Source organism: Ranitomeya variabilis, chromosome 7 (assembly GCF_051348905.1).
Source record: "Ranitomeya variabilis isolate aRanVar5 chromosome 7, aRanVar5.hap1, whole genome shotgun sequence".
NCBI classification, from domain to species: domain Eukaryota; kingdom Metazoa; phylum Chordata; class Amphibia; order Anura; family Dendrobatidae; genus Ranitomeya; species Ranitomeya variabilis.
In genome coordinates, this window is record NC_135238.1 from 241,730,445 (window position 1) to 241,747,488 (window position 17,044).

At 51.9% G+C, this 17,044-nt stretch overlaps 1 protein-coding gene across 9 annotated transcripts in view; it reads left to right on the forward strand.

Moving 5' to 3' along the window:
• KALRN (kalirin RhoGEF kinase) overlaps nt 1-17,044 on the forward strand; it is a 396,845-nt gene that overhangs the window by 263,128 nt on the left and 116,673 nt on the right. For all 9 annotated transcript variants that reach the window (XM_077273324.1, XM_077273330.1, XM_077273322.1 and 6 more), the window contains 2 exons: nt 5,073-5,341; nt 9,675-9,776. In XM_077273324.1, coding sequence (XP_077129439.1) covers nt 5,073-5,341; nt 9,675-9,776 — 371 coding nt within the window. The remainder of the gene's footprint in view (nt 1-5,072; nt 5,342-9,674; nt 9,777-17,044) is intronic.

Below are 17,044 nucleotides of genomic sequence, written 5' to 3' on the forward strand. Positions count from 1 at the left end.
TGGATCCGCAGCGTTTCCGCAGCTGCGGGTCCGCAGCAGTTTCCCTTGAGTTTACAGTACAATGTAAACCTATGGGAAACAAAAAAACGCTGTGCACATGCTGCAGAAAAAACCACACGGAAGCGCAGCGGTTTACATTCCGCAGCATGTGACTTTTCTGCGGATTCCGCAGCGGTTTTACAGCTGCTCCAATAGAAAACCGCAGTTGTAAAACCGCAGTGAAATCCGCAGAAAAACCGCGATAAATCTGCAGCAAAAACGCAGCGTTTTTTCTCTGCAGATTTATCAAATTTGCTGCAGAAAAATCCGCAGTGGACCAGAATACGTGTGCACATAGCCTAAATTTATATTCATATACGGAAGCCCAGTAAATCCCTTTGGTCTGCGATCACCACTGCCTCTCTGCCCAACCTCTCTGCCACGGCCTCTCAGCCCTGCATCTATGCCCTGCCTCTCTGCCACGGCCTCTCTTCTTGGTCTCTCTGCCCCGGCCTCCCTGCCCTGCCTCTCTGCCACGGCCTCTCTTCATAGCCTCTCTGCCACTGCCTCTCTGCCAGGGCCTCTCTACCCAGATTCTCTTCTTGGCCTCTCTGCCACGGCCTCTCTGCCACAGCCTCTCTGCCACGGCCTTTCTTTTTGGCCTCTCTGCCATGGCGCCTCTTCCACGGCCTCTCTGCCCAGCTTCTTTGCCTGGCTTTTCTGCCACGGCTTCTCTGCCTGACCTCTCTGCCCGGCCTCTCTTCTTGGCCTTTTCCCAGCCTCTCTGCCCGGCCTCTCTTCTTGGCCTCTCTGCCACGGCTTCTCTACCCAGCTTCTCTTCTTGGCCTCTGTCACGATATGGTATGAAATATCATATAAGTTTAGTTCTCTTGCTAGCATGCTGTGGGCTAAGCCCCCTTCTTGGAGTGTCTCTGCAACAGCTTGTTTTATTTACGACCGGCATTTCCTGTAGTGGAAAGTGACCAGCTTTAACTGGATGAGAAACTTCCAGAATCATGAAAGTCCTTTGTTCTGTTTTTGTAAGATATTAGGCAAATCATTTAAGATAGGAACACCAAAATATATATTCTTACTTCCCCTCGGTGGAGCTATCCATCACTCTAAAGACGAGTTTCTAACTCCCATCTGGTAAAGAAGTAGGGATTTCTCTGTAAATATACATCCCAAATAGGACATATTTGATCTCCCTAGAATGCTAGCGATAACACGAGATGAATGCTGGGTGGGGTATGAATATGACATGTTCTGTAGCGAAGTTACGGGCATCAGATATATTTAATGCCCAGTTAGTAAAACTGAAGAGGTAGGAGGGTTTGGAAAAGCCAGCCCTTTCTGTGAGGTCACAGGCTGTAGGTTTTAAGTGCTGGCCGGCGTCCAAGAGAGGGAGATTTGAGTTTTTACCTGAAGAGCCCAGAGTGCACGCCCTGATGCACTGGGATAGATGGAAAGTTCACTAGCCTGGTTGCCTGCAATGCTTTGAACAACTGTAAGTGTTATTCTCCTGTACTCCTTTGTTTTTTTTATAATTACTTTGTACATATTTGCAATTGTCTCATATTGTAACATCTTTATAGAACTTTTTATAAACACTGCATAAACTTTATGAGTATAATAATTAATACTAGACTCGTTCTGCTCTAAAAACGTACCCTGTCTCTTGAAGGGAATTTACGCTACTGTTTTGGGTTAGCTTCGGACCCGTTTAATCGAAGCTGGTGGCGGCACTACCGTGTGCAGGCCTTTGGGTGACTATGCAGCGACTGCGGCATTGATAATTATTGTTCCTGCCTGAGTGGGAGTAGTTATCGCGTCGCTGCAGCGCGCCCAATAGCCAGTACATAGCAGGCAGCCTTTCTGGCGACTAATTGCCCTAGGTGCAGTACCTAATCTGACCTGACAGTAAGGGGGGCGCCAGAGAGCTGCAAGTGTTAAGTGGAACTGTAAGCGGGATATACACAAATCCCTGCAGTTCATGGTATATTGAAGAGCAGTGGGATACCTAAAATAAGCCCCTGCTGTAAACTAAGAGGTCCCTAGCCTTGTGTGTGTTTCTTTTTTCATCACATTGTGGCAGTGGAGGGATAACTACGATAAGCCCCCTGCACATGTGATAGCCGTCTGTTGGTCTAAAGTCACCCCAATCCGTGACATATTGGTGACAGTGGTCAGGAATCCCTGGGGATTTCGTGACCAATTGTTGGCAGCGGCTAAGGGATCGTGACAGCCTCTCTGCCACGGCTTCTCTGCCACGGCCTCTCTGCCCGGCTTCTCTTCTTGGCCTCTCTGCCCGGCCTCTCTGCCATGGCGCCTCTTCCACGGCTTCTCTGCCACGGCGCCTCTTCCACGGCCTCTCTGCCCAGCTTCTTTGCCTGGCCTTTCTGCCACGGTGCCTCTTCCACGGCTTCTCTGCCTGACCTCCCTGCCACGGCCTCTCTGCCCAGCTTCTCTTCTTGGCCTTTTCCTGGCCTCTCTGCCTGGCCTCTCTTCTTGGCCTCTCTGCCCGGCCTCTCTTCTTGGCCTCTCTGCCCGGCCTCTCTTGGCCTCCCTGCCACGGCCTCTCTGCCCGACCTCTCTTCTTGGCCTCTTCCCGGCCTCTTTGCGGAAGGTCAGGACGTCCTTTCTCCAAGGTCCGGGCCTCTCGTGCTCCACAGGTCACTTTCCCTTATCTGTCATCCCTCTGGGGACTCTTCTGCTCCCACGCATCTCCTTACCCGGCCTCTGAGGAGGCTCTGGCCGAGCACCTAATGCTGCCCAATAACCCGGATTATTCCCAGAAGCCCTCCGGATATCCGTGCGGTGTAAATGGGGCCTTACTGTCTAATACCTTGCTGCATGTATTGGGGGTCGCAGTCACCGGGGAAGAGGAGTCGTATTAAACCCCTCGTACATCGGATGACTCTCGGCTGAACCAGTGGATGCTCCAGCAGCGTCGCCCAACTGTCCCATATACAGGGGCGACATGTCTGCTGTCAGCCTGTCTATAGTGAACAAAAGGGTCGGCGATCCGAAATCAGACACACGGGATCCTCAACGCCTCCGACCATCATCGGTTGGGGTCTCCCATACATATTAGAGAAAGTCAAGCAGCCGCACTCCGGTAGACGCAAAGTGAACAATTTAATTAATGTGCAAGAAATTACACCTCAAAATAATGCCGGATGGGTGAGCGAAAAATCCGTGAAGTAGCGAGTAATGTTGCGACCTCCTCCGGGTCTTTTTCAAACATCGCTAAAAAATATAAATAAATGAGGACATTGGAAATGGTGATTTTGCATATAATGACATACATAGAACAATACAGGCACTAACGTAAACCCATAAAGAGTAACAATCTAAATGAAAGAACATGTTACATAATGAAAAGACATTAAAAAATTGGCAACCAAACTACAAAAAAGAAGTGCGTAAATAAAGCATACATGAAAAAACATACATGATCTTAAAGTGAAAAGACACTGGAGACAGTGTAACGTGAAATGGAGAACGGAAAATGGAAAAAAAGGCTGGGGGAGGAAAGGATAAAAAAAGGGGGAGGAAAGGATAAAAAGGGGAGGGGGATAAAAAAAAGGGGGGAGGAAAGGATAAAAAGGGGAGGGGGATAAAAAAAAGGGGGGAGGAAAGGATAAAAAAAAGGGGGAGGAAAGGATAAAAAGGGGAGGGGGATAAAAAAAAGGGGGGAGGAAAGGATAAAAAAAAGGGAGGAAAGGATAAAAAAAGGGGGAGGATAAAAAGGGGGGAGGAAAGGATAGAAAGGGGAGGGGGATAAAAAAAGGGGAAGGAAAGGATAAAAAAAAAGGGGGAGGAAAGGATAAAAAAAGGGGGAGGATAAAAAAGGGGGGAGGAAAGGATAGAAAGGGGAGGGGGATAAAAAAGGGGGGAGGAAAGGATAAAAAAAGGGAGGAAAGGATAAAAAAGGGGGAGGATAAAAAGGGGGGGGGGATTAAAAAAGGGGGGGGGGAGTTTTTTTTTCCAGCTGTGTGCGTCTTTCTCTTCTTGCTGATTCCATACATATTAGACTGTGGATTGCACCTGTCGATATCAGTGGGTGCAGCCAGTGTAGTCTCATGTATATGGGGCTTTACAAGGAACCACACGAGAGTGTCCTATAGATACGTATATACCCCTATATGTCGCCTATAGGTATATACACTGCTCACCAGTATGTGTCATTCTCCCAATATACCTGTCCCAGTACCCTCTATACCTGCACTATAAACTGCATGGATCCCTCTGTATGCCGTCGTCTGCCGCACGGATCCCCCTGTATACCGCCGTCTGCCGCACGGATCCCCCTGTATACCGCTGTCTGCCGAACGTATTCCCCTTTATACCGCCATCTGCCACACGGATCCCCCTGTATACCGCCGTCTGCCGCACTGATCCCCCTGTATACCGCCGTCTGCCACACGGATCCCCCTGTATACCGCCGTCTGCCGCACTGATCCCCCTGTATACCGCCGTCTGCCACACATATCCACCTGTATACCGCCGTCTGCCGCACGGATCCCCCTGTATACCACCGTCTGCTGAACGGATCCCCCTGTATACCGCCGTCTGCCGCACGGATCCCCCTGTATACAGCCATCTGCCGCACGGATCCCCCTGTATACCGCCATCTGCCGAACGTATCCCCCTTTATACAGCCATCTGCCGCACGGATCCCCCTTTACACCGCTGTCTGCCACACGGATCCCCCTGTATACTGCTGTTTGCTGTGGTCCGTGGAGGAGTCGTCCCTTAATAACCGGCCAGTAGGCCAAAGCTCGGCTAGTGAAGGGTTAACGCTTGCGGAGGTCGTTGATTTGCGGTGACCTCACCCTTTGCCCCCTGGGCTGCGCCAATCGTTGAGCGTCTTATCAGGGCGCCGTGTACACAGCCGGGTCACCCCTGTATCACGCTCTCCCATGATGCATCGCTCCCTCCACCTTGAGCTGCAGTCTGACACCTGGGATAATAGTTGTCAGAAGCCTCGGCGCTGTAATGAGTGTAGCATTCCTTGTGTTTTACGGGGGCGCGTCTCTCGTTCACCCCCTCATCTGACCTCCATGGGTTTTTTTGGCTTTTTTTTGCAGATGCTTTTTCTGTCACCGGGGGAGAAAATGGCGGCAAAACCGACTCCGTGGCCAATTTACAACCACAGACATCACTGAATTCAATCCAGAGCTCGCCGGGCCCTAAGCGCTCCACGAACACGCTGAAGAAGTGGCTGACGAGTCCGGTGCGGCGTCTGAACAGCGGCAAAGCCGAGAGCAACATCAAGAAGCAGAAGAAACGAGCCGGGAACCTGGGCTCCCCCCGAGCCAACGACGACAGCACGCTGCAGGGCGACAGCGCCGACGAGGTGAGACACCGCCCTCACCAGCCTCCCAGAGAGGGGCGCGAGCCGTGATTGGCCTCCCAGAGAGGGGCACGAGCCGTGATCGGCCTCCCAGAGAGGGGCACGAGCCGTGATCGGCCTCCCAGAGAGGGGCACGAGCCGTGATCGGCCTCCCAGAGAGGGGCGAGAGCCTTGATATTGGCCTCCCAGAGGGGTGCGAGCCGTGATCGGCCTCCCAGAGAGGGGCGCGAGCCGTGATCGACCTCCCAGAGAGGGGCGCGAGCCGTGATCGGCCTCCCAGAGAGGGGCACGAGCCGTGATCGGCCTCCCAGAGAGGGGCGCGAGCCGTGATTGGCCTCCCAGAGAGGGGCGCGAGCTGTAATCGGCCTCCCAGAGAGGGGCGCGAGCTGTGATCGGCCTCCCAGAGAGGGGCGAGAGCCTTGATATTGGCCTCCCAGAGGGGCGCGAGCCGTGATCGGCCTCCCAGAGAGGGGCACAAGCCGTGTTCGACCTCCCAGAGAGGGGCGCGAGCTGTGATCGGCCTCCCAGAGAGGGGCGCGAGCCGTGATCGGCCTCCCAGAGAGGGGCGCGAGCTGTGATCGGCCTCCCAGAGAGGGACACGAGCTGTGATCGGCCTCCCAGAGAGGGGTGCGAGCCGTGATCGGCCTCCCAGAGAGGGGCGCAAGAACCCATGATCGGCCTCCCAGAGAAGGGCGCGAGCTGTGATCGGCCTCCCAGAGAGGGGCGCGAGCCGTGATCGGCCTCCCAGAGAGGGGCGAGAGCCTTGATATTGGCTTCCCAGAGGGGCGCGAGCCGTGATCGGCCTCCCAGAGAGGGGCGAGAGCCTTGATATTGACCTCCCAGAGGGGAGCGAGCCGTGTTCGACCTCCCAGAGAGGGGCGCGAGCTGTGATCGGCCTCCCAGAGAGGGGCGCGAGCCGTGATCGGCCTCCCAGAGAGGGGCGCGAGCTGTGATCGGCCTCCCAGAGAGGGGCGAGAGCCTTGATATTGGCCTCCCAGAGGGGCGCGAGCCGTGATCGGCCTCCCAGAGAGGGGCGTGAGCTGTGATCGGCCTCCCAGAGAGGGGCGCGAGCCGTCATCGGCCTCCCAGAGAGGGGCACGAGCCGTGATCGGGCTCCCAGAGAGGGGCACGAGCCGTGATCGGCCTCCCAGAGAGGGACACGAGCTGTGATCGGCCTCCCAGAGAGGGGCGCAAGAACCCATGATCGGCCTCCCAGAGGGGAATGAGCCCAGATATTAGCATCCCTGAGCCCTCCAAACATTCCATTCACCGCCTTCAACATGCACAGAGTCCACTAAGATGTGACAACCATCCTCTGCCCTACAATCCATCAGGTTGTCGGAGCCCTGCACAATGTGGATATATGAGGTTGTCGGAGCCCTGCACAGTGTGGTTATATGAGGTTGTCAGAGCCCTGCACAATGTGGTTATATGAGGTTGTCAGAGCCCTGCACAATGTGGTTATATGAGGTTGTCGCAGCCCTGCACAATGTGGTTATATGAGGTTGTCAGAGCCCTGCACAGTGTGGTTATATGTGGTTGTCGGAGCTCTGCACAATGGGGTTATATGTGGTTGTCAGAGCCCTGCACAATGTGGTTATATGAGGTTGTCGGAGCCCCGCACAGTGTGGTTATATGTGGTTGTCTGAGCTCTGCACAATGGGGTTATATGTGGTTGTCGGAGCCCTGCACAATGTGGTTATATGTGGTTGTCGGAGCCCTGCACAATGTGGTTATATGAGGTTGTCGGAGCCCTGCACAGTGTGGTTATATGTGGTTGTCGGAGCTCTGCACAGTGTGGTTATATGAGGTTGTCAGAGCCCTGCACAATGTGGTTATATGAGGTTTTCGGAGCCCTGCACAGTGTGGTTATATGAGGTTGTCGGAACCCCGCACAGTGTGGTTATATGTGGTTGTTGGAGCCCTGCACAATGTGGTTATTTGTGGTTGTCGGAGCCCTGCACAATGTGGTTATATGTGGTTGTCGGAGCCCTGCACAGTGTGGTTATATGTGGTTGTCGGAGCCCTGCACAATGTGGTTATATGTGGTTGTCGGAGCCCTGCACAGTGTGGTTATATGTGGTTGTCGGAGCCCTGCACAATGTGGTTATTTGTGGTTGTCGGAGCCCTGCACAATGTGGTTATATGAGGTTGTCGGAGCCCTGCACAGTGTGGTTATATGTGGTTGTCGGAGCCCTGCACAATGTGGTTATATGTGGTTGTCGGAGCCCTGTACAATGTGGTTATATGAGGTTGTCAGAGCCCTGCACAGTGTGGTTATATGAGGTTGTCAGAGCCTTGCACAATGTGGTTATATGTGGTTGTCGGAGCCCTGCACAATGTGGTTATATGAGGTTGTCGGAGCCCTGCACAATGTGGTTATATGTGGTTGTCGGAGCCCTGCACAGTGTGGTTATATGAGGTTGTCGGAGCCCTGCACAATGTGGTTATATGAGGTTGTCAGAGCCCTGCACAGTGTGGTTATATGAGGTTGTCAGAGCCCTGCACAATGTGGTTATATGTGGTTGTCAGAGCCCTGCACAATGTGGTTATATGAGGTTGTCAGAGCCCTGCACAATGTGGTTATATGAGGTTGTCGGAGCCCTGCACAGTATGGTTATATGAGGTTGTCAGAGCCCTGCACAATGTGGTTATATGTGGTTGTCGGAGCCCTGCACAGTGTGGTTATATGAGGTTGTCGGAGCCCTGCACAATGTGGTTATATGTGGTTGTCGGAGCCCTGCACAGTGTGGTTATATGTGGTTGTCGGAGCCCTGCACAATGTGGTTATATGTGGTTGTCGGAGCCCTGCACAATGTGGTTATATGAGGTTGTCAGAGCCCTGCACAGTGTGGTTATATGAGGTTGTCAGAGCCCTGCACAATGTGGTTATATGTGGTTGTCGGAGCCCTGCACAATGTGGTTATATGTGGTTGTCGGAGCCCTGCACAATGTGGTTATATGTGGTTGTCGGAGCCCTGCACAATGTGGTTATATGTGGTTGTCGGAGCCCTGCACAGTGTGGTTATATGTGGTTGTCGGAGCCCTGCACAATGTGGTTATATGTGGTTGTCGGAGCCCTGCACAGTGTGGTTATATGAGGTTGTCGGAGCCCTGCACAATGTGGTTATATGTGGTTGTCGGAGCCCTGCACAGTGTGGTTATATGTGGTTGTCGGAGCCCTGCACAATGTGGTTATATGTGGTTGTCGGAGCCCTGCACAATGTGGTTATATGAGGTTGTCGGAGCCCTGCACAATGTGGTTATATGTGGTTGTCGGAGCCCTGCACAATGTGGTTATATGAGGTTGTCAGAGCCCTGCACAATGTGGTTATATGAGGTTGTCAGAGCCCTGCACAATGTGGTTATATGTGGTTGTCAGAGCCCTGCACAATGTGGTTATATGAGGTTGTCAGAGCCCTGCACAATGTGGTTATATGAGGTTGTCGGAGCCCTGCACAGTGTGGTTATATGAGGTTGTCGGAGCCCTGCACAATGTGGTTATATGTGGTTGTCGGAGCCCTGCACAGTGTGGTTATATGTGGTTGTCGGAGCCCTGCACAATGTGGTTATATGTGGTTGTCGGAGCCCTGCACAATGTGGTTATATGTGGTTGTCGGAGCCCTGCACAGTGTGGTTATATGAGGTTGTCGGAGCCCTGCACAATGTGGTTATATGAGGTTGTCAGAGCCCTGCACAGTGTGGTTATATGAGGTTGTCAGAGCCCTGCACAATGTGGTTATATGTGGTTGTCGGAGCCCTGCACAATGTGGTTATATGAGGTTGTCGGAGCCCTGCACAGTGTGGTTATATGTGGTTGTCGGAGCCCTGCACAATGTGGTTATATGAGGTTGTCGGAGCCCTGCACAATGTGGTTATATGTGGTTGTCGGAGCCCTGCACAGTGTGGTTATATGAGGTTGTCGGAGCCCTGCACAATGTGGTTATATGTGGTTGTCGGAGCCCTGCACAATATGGTTATATGAGGTTGTCGGAGCCCTGCACAATGTGGTTATATGTGGTTGTCGGAGCCCTGCACAATATGGTTATATGTGGTTGTCGGAGCCCTGCACAATATGGTTATATGAGGTTGTCGGAGCCCTGCACAATGTGGTTATATGTGGTTGTCGGAGCCCTGCACAATGTGGTTATATGAGGTTGTCAGAGCCCCGCACAATGTGGTTGAGCCCTCGGTAGCTCGGGGAGTGCAGCTTTATAATGCAGTTTCGTTGCAGATGCCGTTCAGTAGGAGATGGCGGCTCCAGCTGATGGCGGCCTCTTTAGTCTCCGTAGTACACGGCCTCTGCTCTGTGTCAATGTATTTTTCTGTTTTCCAGAAGGGTAAGAGAGGATGGGACGAGGAGGCCGACGACGATTCCCACACTCCGCTCCCTCCACCAATGAAGATCTTCGATAATGAACCAGCGCCTGATGACAAGGTACCAAAACTCCTGTACTGGGAGGCGAGGGCGCGTCCGACCATGTCTGCGAAGTAACGAGGGGCCGGTGTGCTGGACTGCAAATCTATCCCCTGCTTCACTCATCTAATCCTCTAGTCACCTCCAGAGCTGCACTCACTATTCTGCTGTTACATCGTGTCTTATCTTCCTGTCACCTCCAGAGCTGCAGTCACTATTCTGCTGTTACATCGTGTCTTATCCTCCTGTCACCTCCAGAGCTGCAGTCACTATTCTGCTGTTACATCGTGTCTTATCCTCCTGTCACCTCCAGAGCTGCACTCACTGTTCTGCTGTTACATCGTGTCTTATCCTCCTGTCACCTCCAGAGCTGCAGTCACTATTCTGCTGTTACATCGTGTCTTATCCTCCTGTCACCTCCAGAGCTGCAGTCACTATTCTGCTGTTACATCATGTCTTATCCTCCTGTCACCTCCAGAGCTGCACTCACTGTTCTGCTGTTACATCGTGTCTTATCCTCCTGTCACCTCCAGAGCTGCAGTCACTATTCTGCTGTTACATCGTGTCTTATCCTCCTGTCACCTCCAGAGCTGCAGTCACTATTCTGCTGTTACATCATGTCTTATCCTCCTGTCACCTCCAGAGCTGCACTCACTGTTCTGCTGTTACATCGTGTCTTATCCTCCTGTCACCTCCAGAGCTGCAGTCACTATTCTGCTGTTACATCGTGTCTTATCCTCCTGTCACCTCCAGAGCTACACTCACTATTCTGCTGTTACATCATGTCTTAACCTCCAGCCACCTCCAGAGCTGCAGTCACTATTCTGAAAATATTTCGGAAAATAAGTTTTATTAAATATAAAATCTAATAATCCACAGCAGAGAACAAAACGAACCAAGCAGGACAGGAAGGTAAATACCAACCAGATGCAAAGTTGATAGATGCTATACACTGTATGGCAGTAAGGTATATTATTATATTATTAAGGTTATATTATATTATATATGATATTATATTAAGGTATAATACCAACACGAGCTCCCTAATCCAGTCAAAATCTAACCGTTCACAGCTCCTGAGTGCCAGACACAAATAGGACGACATGTAAACAAGACCTCGTATATACCAATGCTTAAACTATATGTATAATCAATTGCACAGTGCATGGGAGTGCTAAGAAGAGGAAGATATAAAGTGCATGCTGCATAATAAAACTAAAGTGCATATGTAGTACAGAGAAAAAGTAAAGTTATAAGGACAGAATACCTATATGTGGTGGAAGACCTGGGACCCCAGCCTGCCGCCTCAACGCGCGTTTCGCCGATCTTCGTCAGGAGGCGTGGCTTAGGTACCGTTTGTATCGCTATAGATAGTATTGTCTGGCCAATAGAAATAAAGGTCAGGCTGCTACAAGGGTGGAGTGACTGATGAGCTGCGCATGCGCGGGCGTCATGGCATCACACAGGACACTTTCTACGGCGCCCATGGACCGCAAGCAATCCACCGCTGCCTAGCGACAGTGATCACGTGCGGACGCAGAGGACGTGTCAGGAAGGTCCGGACGCCGCGATCCCGAGCATGTGCACCAGCCATGAGTGAGGGCTTCCATCTACGTAACACTGAAGTGGTGAAAGCTAAGAGGAGGAGGACAGACGCCGCTATACCGGACATGCGCACCAGCCATGAGTGAGGGCTTCCATCTACGTAACACTGAAGTGGTGAAAGCTAAGAGGAGGGGGACAGACGCCGCTATACCGGACATGCGCACCAGCCATGAGTGAGGGCTTCCATCTACGTAACACTGAAGTGGTGAAAGCTAAGAGGAGGAGGACAGACGCCGCTATACCGGACATGCGCACCAGCCATGAGTGAGGGCTTCCACCTACGTAACACTGAAGTGGTGAAAGCTAAGAGGAGGAGGACAGACGCCGATATACCGGACATGCGCACCAGCCATGAGTGAGGGCTTCCATCTACGTAACACACTGAAGTGGTGAAAGCTAAGAGGAGGAGGACAGACGCCGATATACCGGACATGTGCACCAGCCATGAGTGAGGGCTTCCATCTACGTAACACTGAAGTGGTGAAAGCTAAGAGGAGGAGGACAGACGCCGCTATACCGGACATGCGCACCAGCCATGAGTGAGGGCTTCCATCTACGTAACACTGAAGTGGTGAAAGCTAAGAGGAGGAGGACAGACGCCGATATACCGGACATGCGCACCAGCCATGAGTGAGGGCTTCCATCTACGTAACACTGAAGTGGTGAAAGCTAAGAGGAGGAGGACAGACGCCGATATACCGGACATGCGCACCAGCCATGAGTGAGGGCTTCCATCTACGTAACACTGAAGTGGTGAAAGCTAAGAGGAGGAGGACAGACGCCGATATACCGGACATGCGCACCAGCCATGAGTGAGGGCTTCCATCTACGTAACACTGAAGTGGTGAAAGCTAAGAGGAGGGGGACAGACGCCGCTATACCGGACATGCGCACCAGCCATGAGTGAGGGCTTCCACCTACGTAACACTGAAGTGGTGAAAGCTAAGAGGAGGAGGACAGACGCCGATATACCGGACATGCGCACCAGCCATGAGTGAGGGCTTCCATCTACGTAACACACTGAAGTGGTGAAAGCTAAGAGGAGGAGGACAGACGCCGATATACCGGACATGCGCACCAGCCATGAGTGAGGGCTTCCATCTACGTAACACTGAAGTGGTGAAAGCTAAGAGGAGGACAGACGCCGCTATACCGGACATGCGCACCAGCCATGAGTGAGGGCTTCCATCTACGTAACACTGAAGTGGTGAAAGCTAAGAGGAGGAGGACAGACGCCGATATACCGGACATGCGCACCAGCCATGAGTGAGGGCTTCCATCTACGTAACACTGAAGTGGTGAAAGCTAAGAGGAGGAGGACAGACGCCGATATACCGGACATGTGCACCAGCCATGAGTGAGGGCTTCCATCTACGTAACACTGAAGTGGTGAAAGCTAAGAGGAGGAGGACAGACGCCGATATACCGGACATGTGCACCAGCCATGAGTGAGGGCTTCCATCTACGTAACACTGAAGTGGTGAAAGCTAAGAGGAGGAGGACAGACGCCGCTATACCGGACATGCGCACCAGCCATGAGTGAGGGCTTCCATCTACGTAACACTGAAGTGGTGAAAGCTAAGAGGAGGAGGACAGACGCCGATATACCGGACATGCCCACCAGCCATGAGTGAGGGCTTCCATCTACGTAACACTGAAGTGGTGAAAGCTAAGAGGAGGGGGACAGACGCCGCTATACCGGACATGCGCACCAGCCATGAGTGAGGGCTTCCATCTACGTAACACTGAAGTGGTGAAAGCTAAGAGGAGGAGGACAGACGCCGCTATACCGAACATGTGCACCAGCCATGAGTGAGGGCTTCCATCTACGTAACACTGAAGTGGTGAAAGCTAAGAGGAGGAGGACAGACGCCGATATACCGGACATGTGCACCAGCCATGAGTGAGGGCTTCCATCTACGTAACACTGAAGTGGTGAAAGCTAAGAGGAGGAGGACAGACGCCGATATACCGGACATGTGCACCAGCCATGAGTGAGGGCTTCCATCTACGTAACACTGAAGTGGTGAAAGCTAAGAGGAGGAGGACAGACGCCGCTATACCGGACATGTGCACCAGCCATGAGTGAGGGCTTCCATCTACATAACACTGAAGTGGTGAAAGCTAAGAGGAGGAGGACAGACGCCGCTATACCGGACATGTGCACCAGCCATGAGTGAGGGCTTCCATCTACGTAACACTGAAGTGGTGAAAGCTAAGAGGAGGAGGACAGACGCCGATATACCGGACATGCGCACCAGCCATGAGTGAGGGCTTCCATCTACGTAACACTGAAGTGGTGAAAGCTAAGAGGAGGAGGACAGACGCCGATATACCGGACATGTGCACCAGCCATGAGTGAGGGCTTCCATCTACGTAACACTGAAGTGGTGAAAGCTAAGAGGAGGAGGACAGACGCCGATATACCGGACATGTGCACCAGCCATGAGTGAGGGCTTCCATCTACGTAACACTGAAGTGGTGAAAGCTAAGAGGAGGAGGACAGACGCCGCTATACCGGACATGTGCACCAGCCATGAGTGAGGGCTTCCATCTACATAACACTGAAGTGGTGAAAGCTAAGAGGAGGAGGACAGACGCCGCTATACCGGACATGTGCACCAGCCATGAGTGAGGGCTTCCATCTACGTAACACTGAAGTGGTGAAAGCTAAGAGGAGGAGGACAGACGCCGATATACCGGACATGCGCACCAGCCATGAGTGAGGGCTTCCATCTACGTAACACTGAAGTGGTGAAAGCTAAGAGGAGGGGGACAGACGCCGCTATACCGGACATGCGCAGCAGCCATGAGTGAGGGCTTCCATCTACGTAACACACTGAAGTGGTGAAAGCTAAGAGGAGGAGGACAGACGCCGATATACCGGACATGCGCACCAGCCATGAGTGAGGGCTTCCATCTACGTAACACTGAAGTGGTGAAAGCTAAGAGGAGGAGGACAGACGCCGATATACCGGACATGTGCACCAGCCATGAGTGAGGGCTTCCATCTACGTAACACTGAAGTGGTGAAAGCTAAGAGGAGGAGGACAGACGCCGCTATACCGGACATGTGCACCAACCATGAGTGAGGGCTTCCATCTACGTAACACTGAAGTGGTGAAAGCTAAGAGGAGGAGGACAGACGCTGATATACCGGACATGCGCACCAGCCATGAGTGAGGGCTTCCATCTACGTAACACTGAAGTGGTGAAAGCTAAGAGGAGGGGGACAGACGCCGATATACCGGACATGCGCACCAGCCATGAGTGAGGGCTTCCATCTACGTAACACACTGAAGTGGTGAAAGCTAAGAGGAGGAGGACAGACGCCGATATACCGGACATGCGCACCAGCCATGAGTGAGGGCTTCCATCTACGTAACACTGAAGTGGTGAAAGCTAAGAGGAGGAGGACAGACGCCGCTATACCGGACATGTGCACCAGCCATGAGTGAGGGCTTCCATCTACGTAACACTGAAGTGGTGAAAGCTAAGAGGAGGAGGACAGACGCCGCTATACCGAACATGTGCACCAGCCATGAGTGAGGGCTTCCATCTACGTAACACTGAAGTGGTGAAAGCTAAGAGGAGGAGGACAGACGCCGCTATACCGAACATGCGCACCAGCCATGAGTGAGGGCTTCCATCTACGTAACACACTGAAGTGGTGAAAGCTAAGAGGAGGAGGACAGACGCCGCTATACCGGACATGTGCACCAGCCATGAGTGAGGGCTTCCATCTACGTAACACTGAAGTGGTGAAAGCTAAGAGGAGGAGGACAGACGCCGCTATACCGGACATGTGCACCAGCCATGAGTGAGGGCTTCCATCTACGTAACACTGAAGTGGTGAAAGCTAAGAGGAGGAGGACAGACGCCGCTATACCGGACATGCGCACCAGTCATGAGTGAGGGCTTCCATCTACGTAACACTGAAGTGGTGAAAGCTAAGAGGAGGAGGACAGACGCCGATATACCGGACATGCGCACCAGTCATGAGTGAGGGCTTCCATCTACGTAACACTGAAGTGGTGAAAGCTAAGAGGAGGGGGACAGACGCCGCTATACCGGACATGCGCACCAACCATGAGTGAGGGCTTCCATCTACGTAACACTGAAGTGGTGAAAGCTAAGAGGAGGAGGACAGACGCCGCTATACCGGACATGCGCACCAGCCATGAGTGAGGGCTTCCATCTACGTAACACACTGAAGTGGTGAAAGCTAAGAGGAGGAGGACAGACGCCGATATACCGGACATGTGCACCAGCCATGAGTGAGGGCTTCCATCTACGTAACACTGAAGTGGTGAAAGCTAAGAGGAGGGGGACAGACGCCGCTATACCGGACATGTGCACCAGCCATGAGTGAGGGCTTCCATCTACGTAACACTGAAGTGGTGAAAGCTAAGAGGAGGAGGACAGATGCCGCTATACCGGACATGCGCACCAGCCATGAGTGAGGGCTTCCATCTACGTAACACTGAAGTGGTGAAAGCTAAGAGGAGGAGGACAGACGCCGCTATACCGGACATGCGCACCAACCATGAGTGAGGGCTTCCATCTACGTAACACTGAAGTGGTGAAAGCTAAGAGGAGGAGGACAGACGCCGCTATACCGGACATGCGCACCAGCCATGAGTGAGGGCTTCCATCTACGTAACACTGAAGTGGTGAAAGCTAAGAGGAGGAGGACAGACGCCGCTATACCGGACATGCGCACCAGCCATGAGTGAGGGCTTCCATCTACGTAACACTGAAGTGGTGAAAGCTAAGAGGAGGAGGACAGACGCCGCTATACCGGACATGCGCACTAGCTGTAAGGTGGGGAATTGATCAATTCAACCATCCAGCCGTATATAATGGTCGGAGGATAACCTGCCACCATAAACAAGTGTAAAGACTCCTGGCATATCAAGTATCAAAATTATAATGAAGAGATGTGCCGAAAAAGAACGAAGCCAGTGACGGGGTGATGTCACTAATGTAATAAAGATAAAATTACATATCACATGTTTTGAAGAGGCGTCTTCTTTTCCTGATATGTCCATCTGTTTAAAATGGGGTGACCGCATCATCCCGAGCTACGAGACCTCGTCCCAGAGGATTTCTACTTGTTTACATGTCGTCCTACTTGTGTCTGGCACTCAGGAGCTGTGAACGGTTAGATTTTGACTTGATTAGGGAGCTCGTATTGGTATTATACCTTAATATAATATCATATATAATATAATAATATACCTTAATAATATAATAATATACCTTACTGCCATACAGTGTATAACATCTATCAATTTTGCATCTAGTTGGTATTTACCTTCCTGTCCTGCTTGGTTCGTTTTGTTCTCTGCTGTGGATTATTAGATTTTATATTTAATAAAACTTATTTTCCGAAATATACTCCTTTTGGGTCTCTGTATATTTAGAGTTCCCCATGGTTGTGCTACATATAATGTAATGTCTGGGGGTTATATCAGTACTGGAGCGTTATAAGAGGGGCTGATATCAGTCACATATGGTGTAATGTCTGGGGTTATATCAGTACTGGAGCGTTATAAGAGGGGCTGATATCAGTCACATACGGTGTAATGTCTGGGGGTTATATCAGTACTGGAGCGTTATAAGAGGGGCTGATATCAGTCACATATGGTGTAATGTCTGGAGGTTATATCAGTACCGGAGCG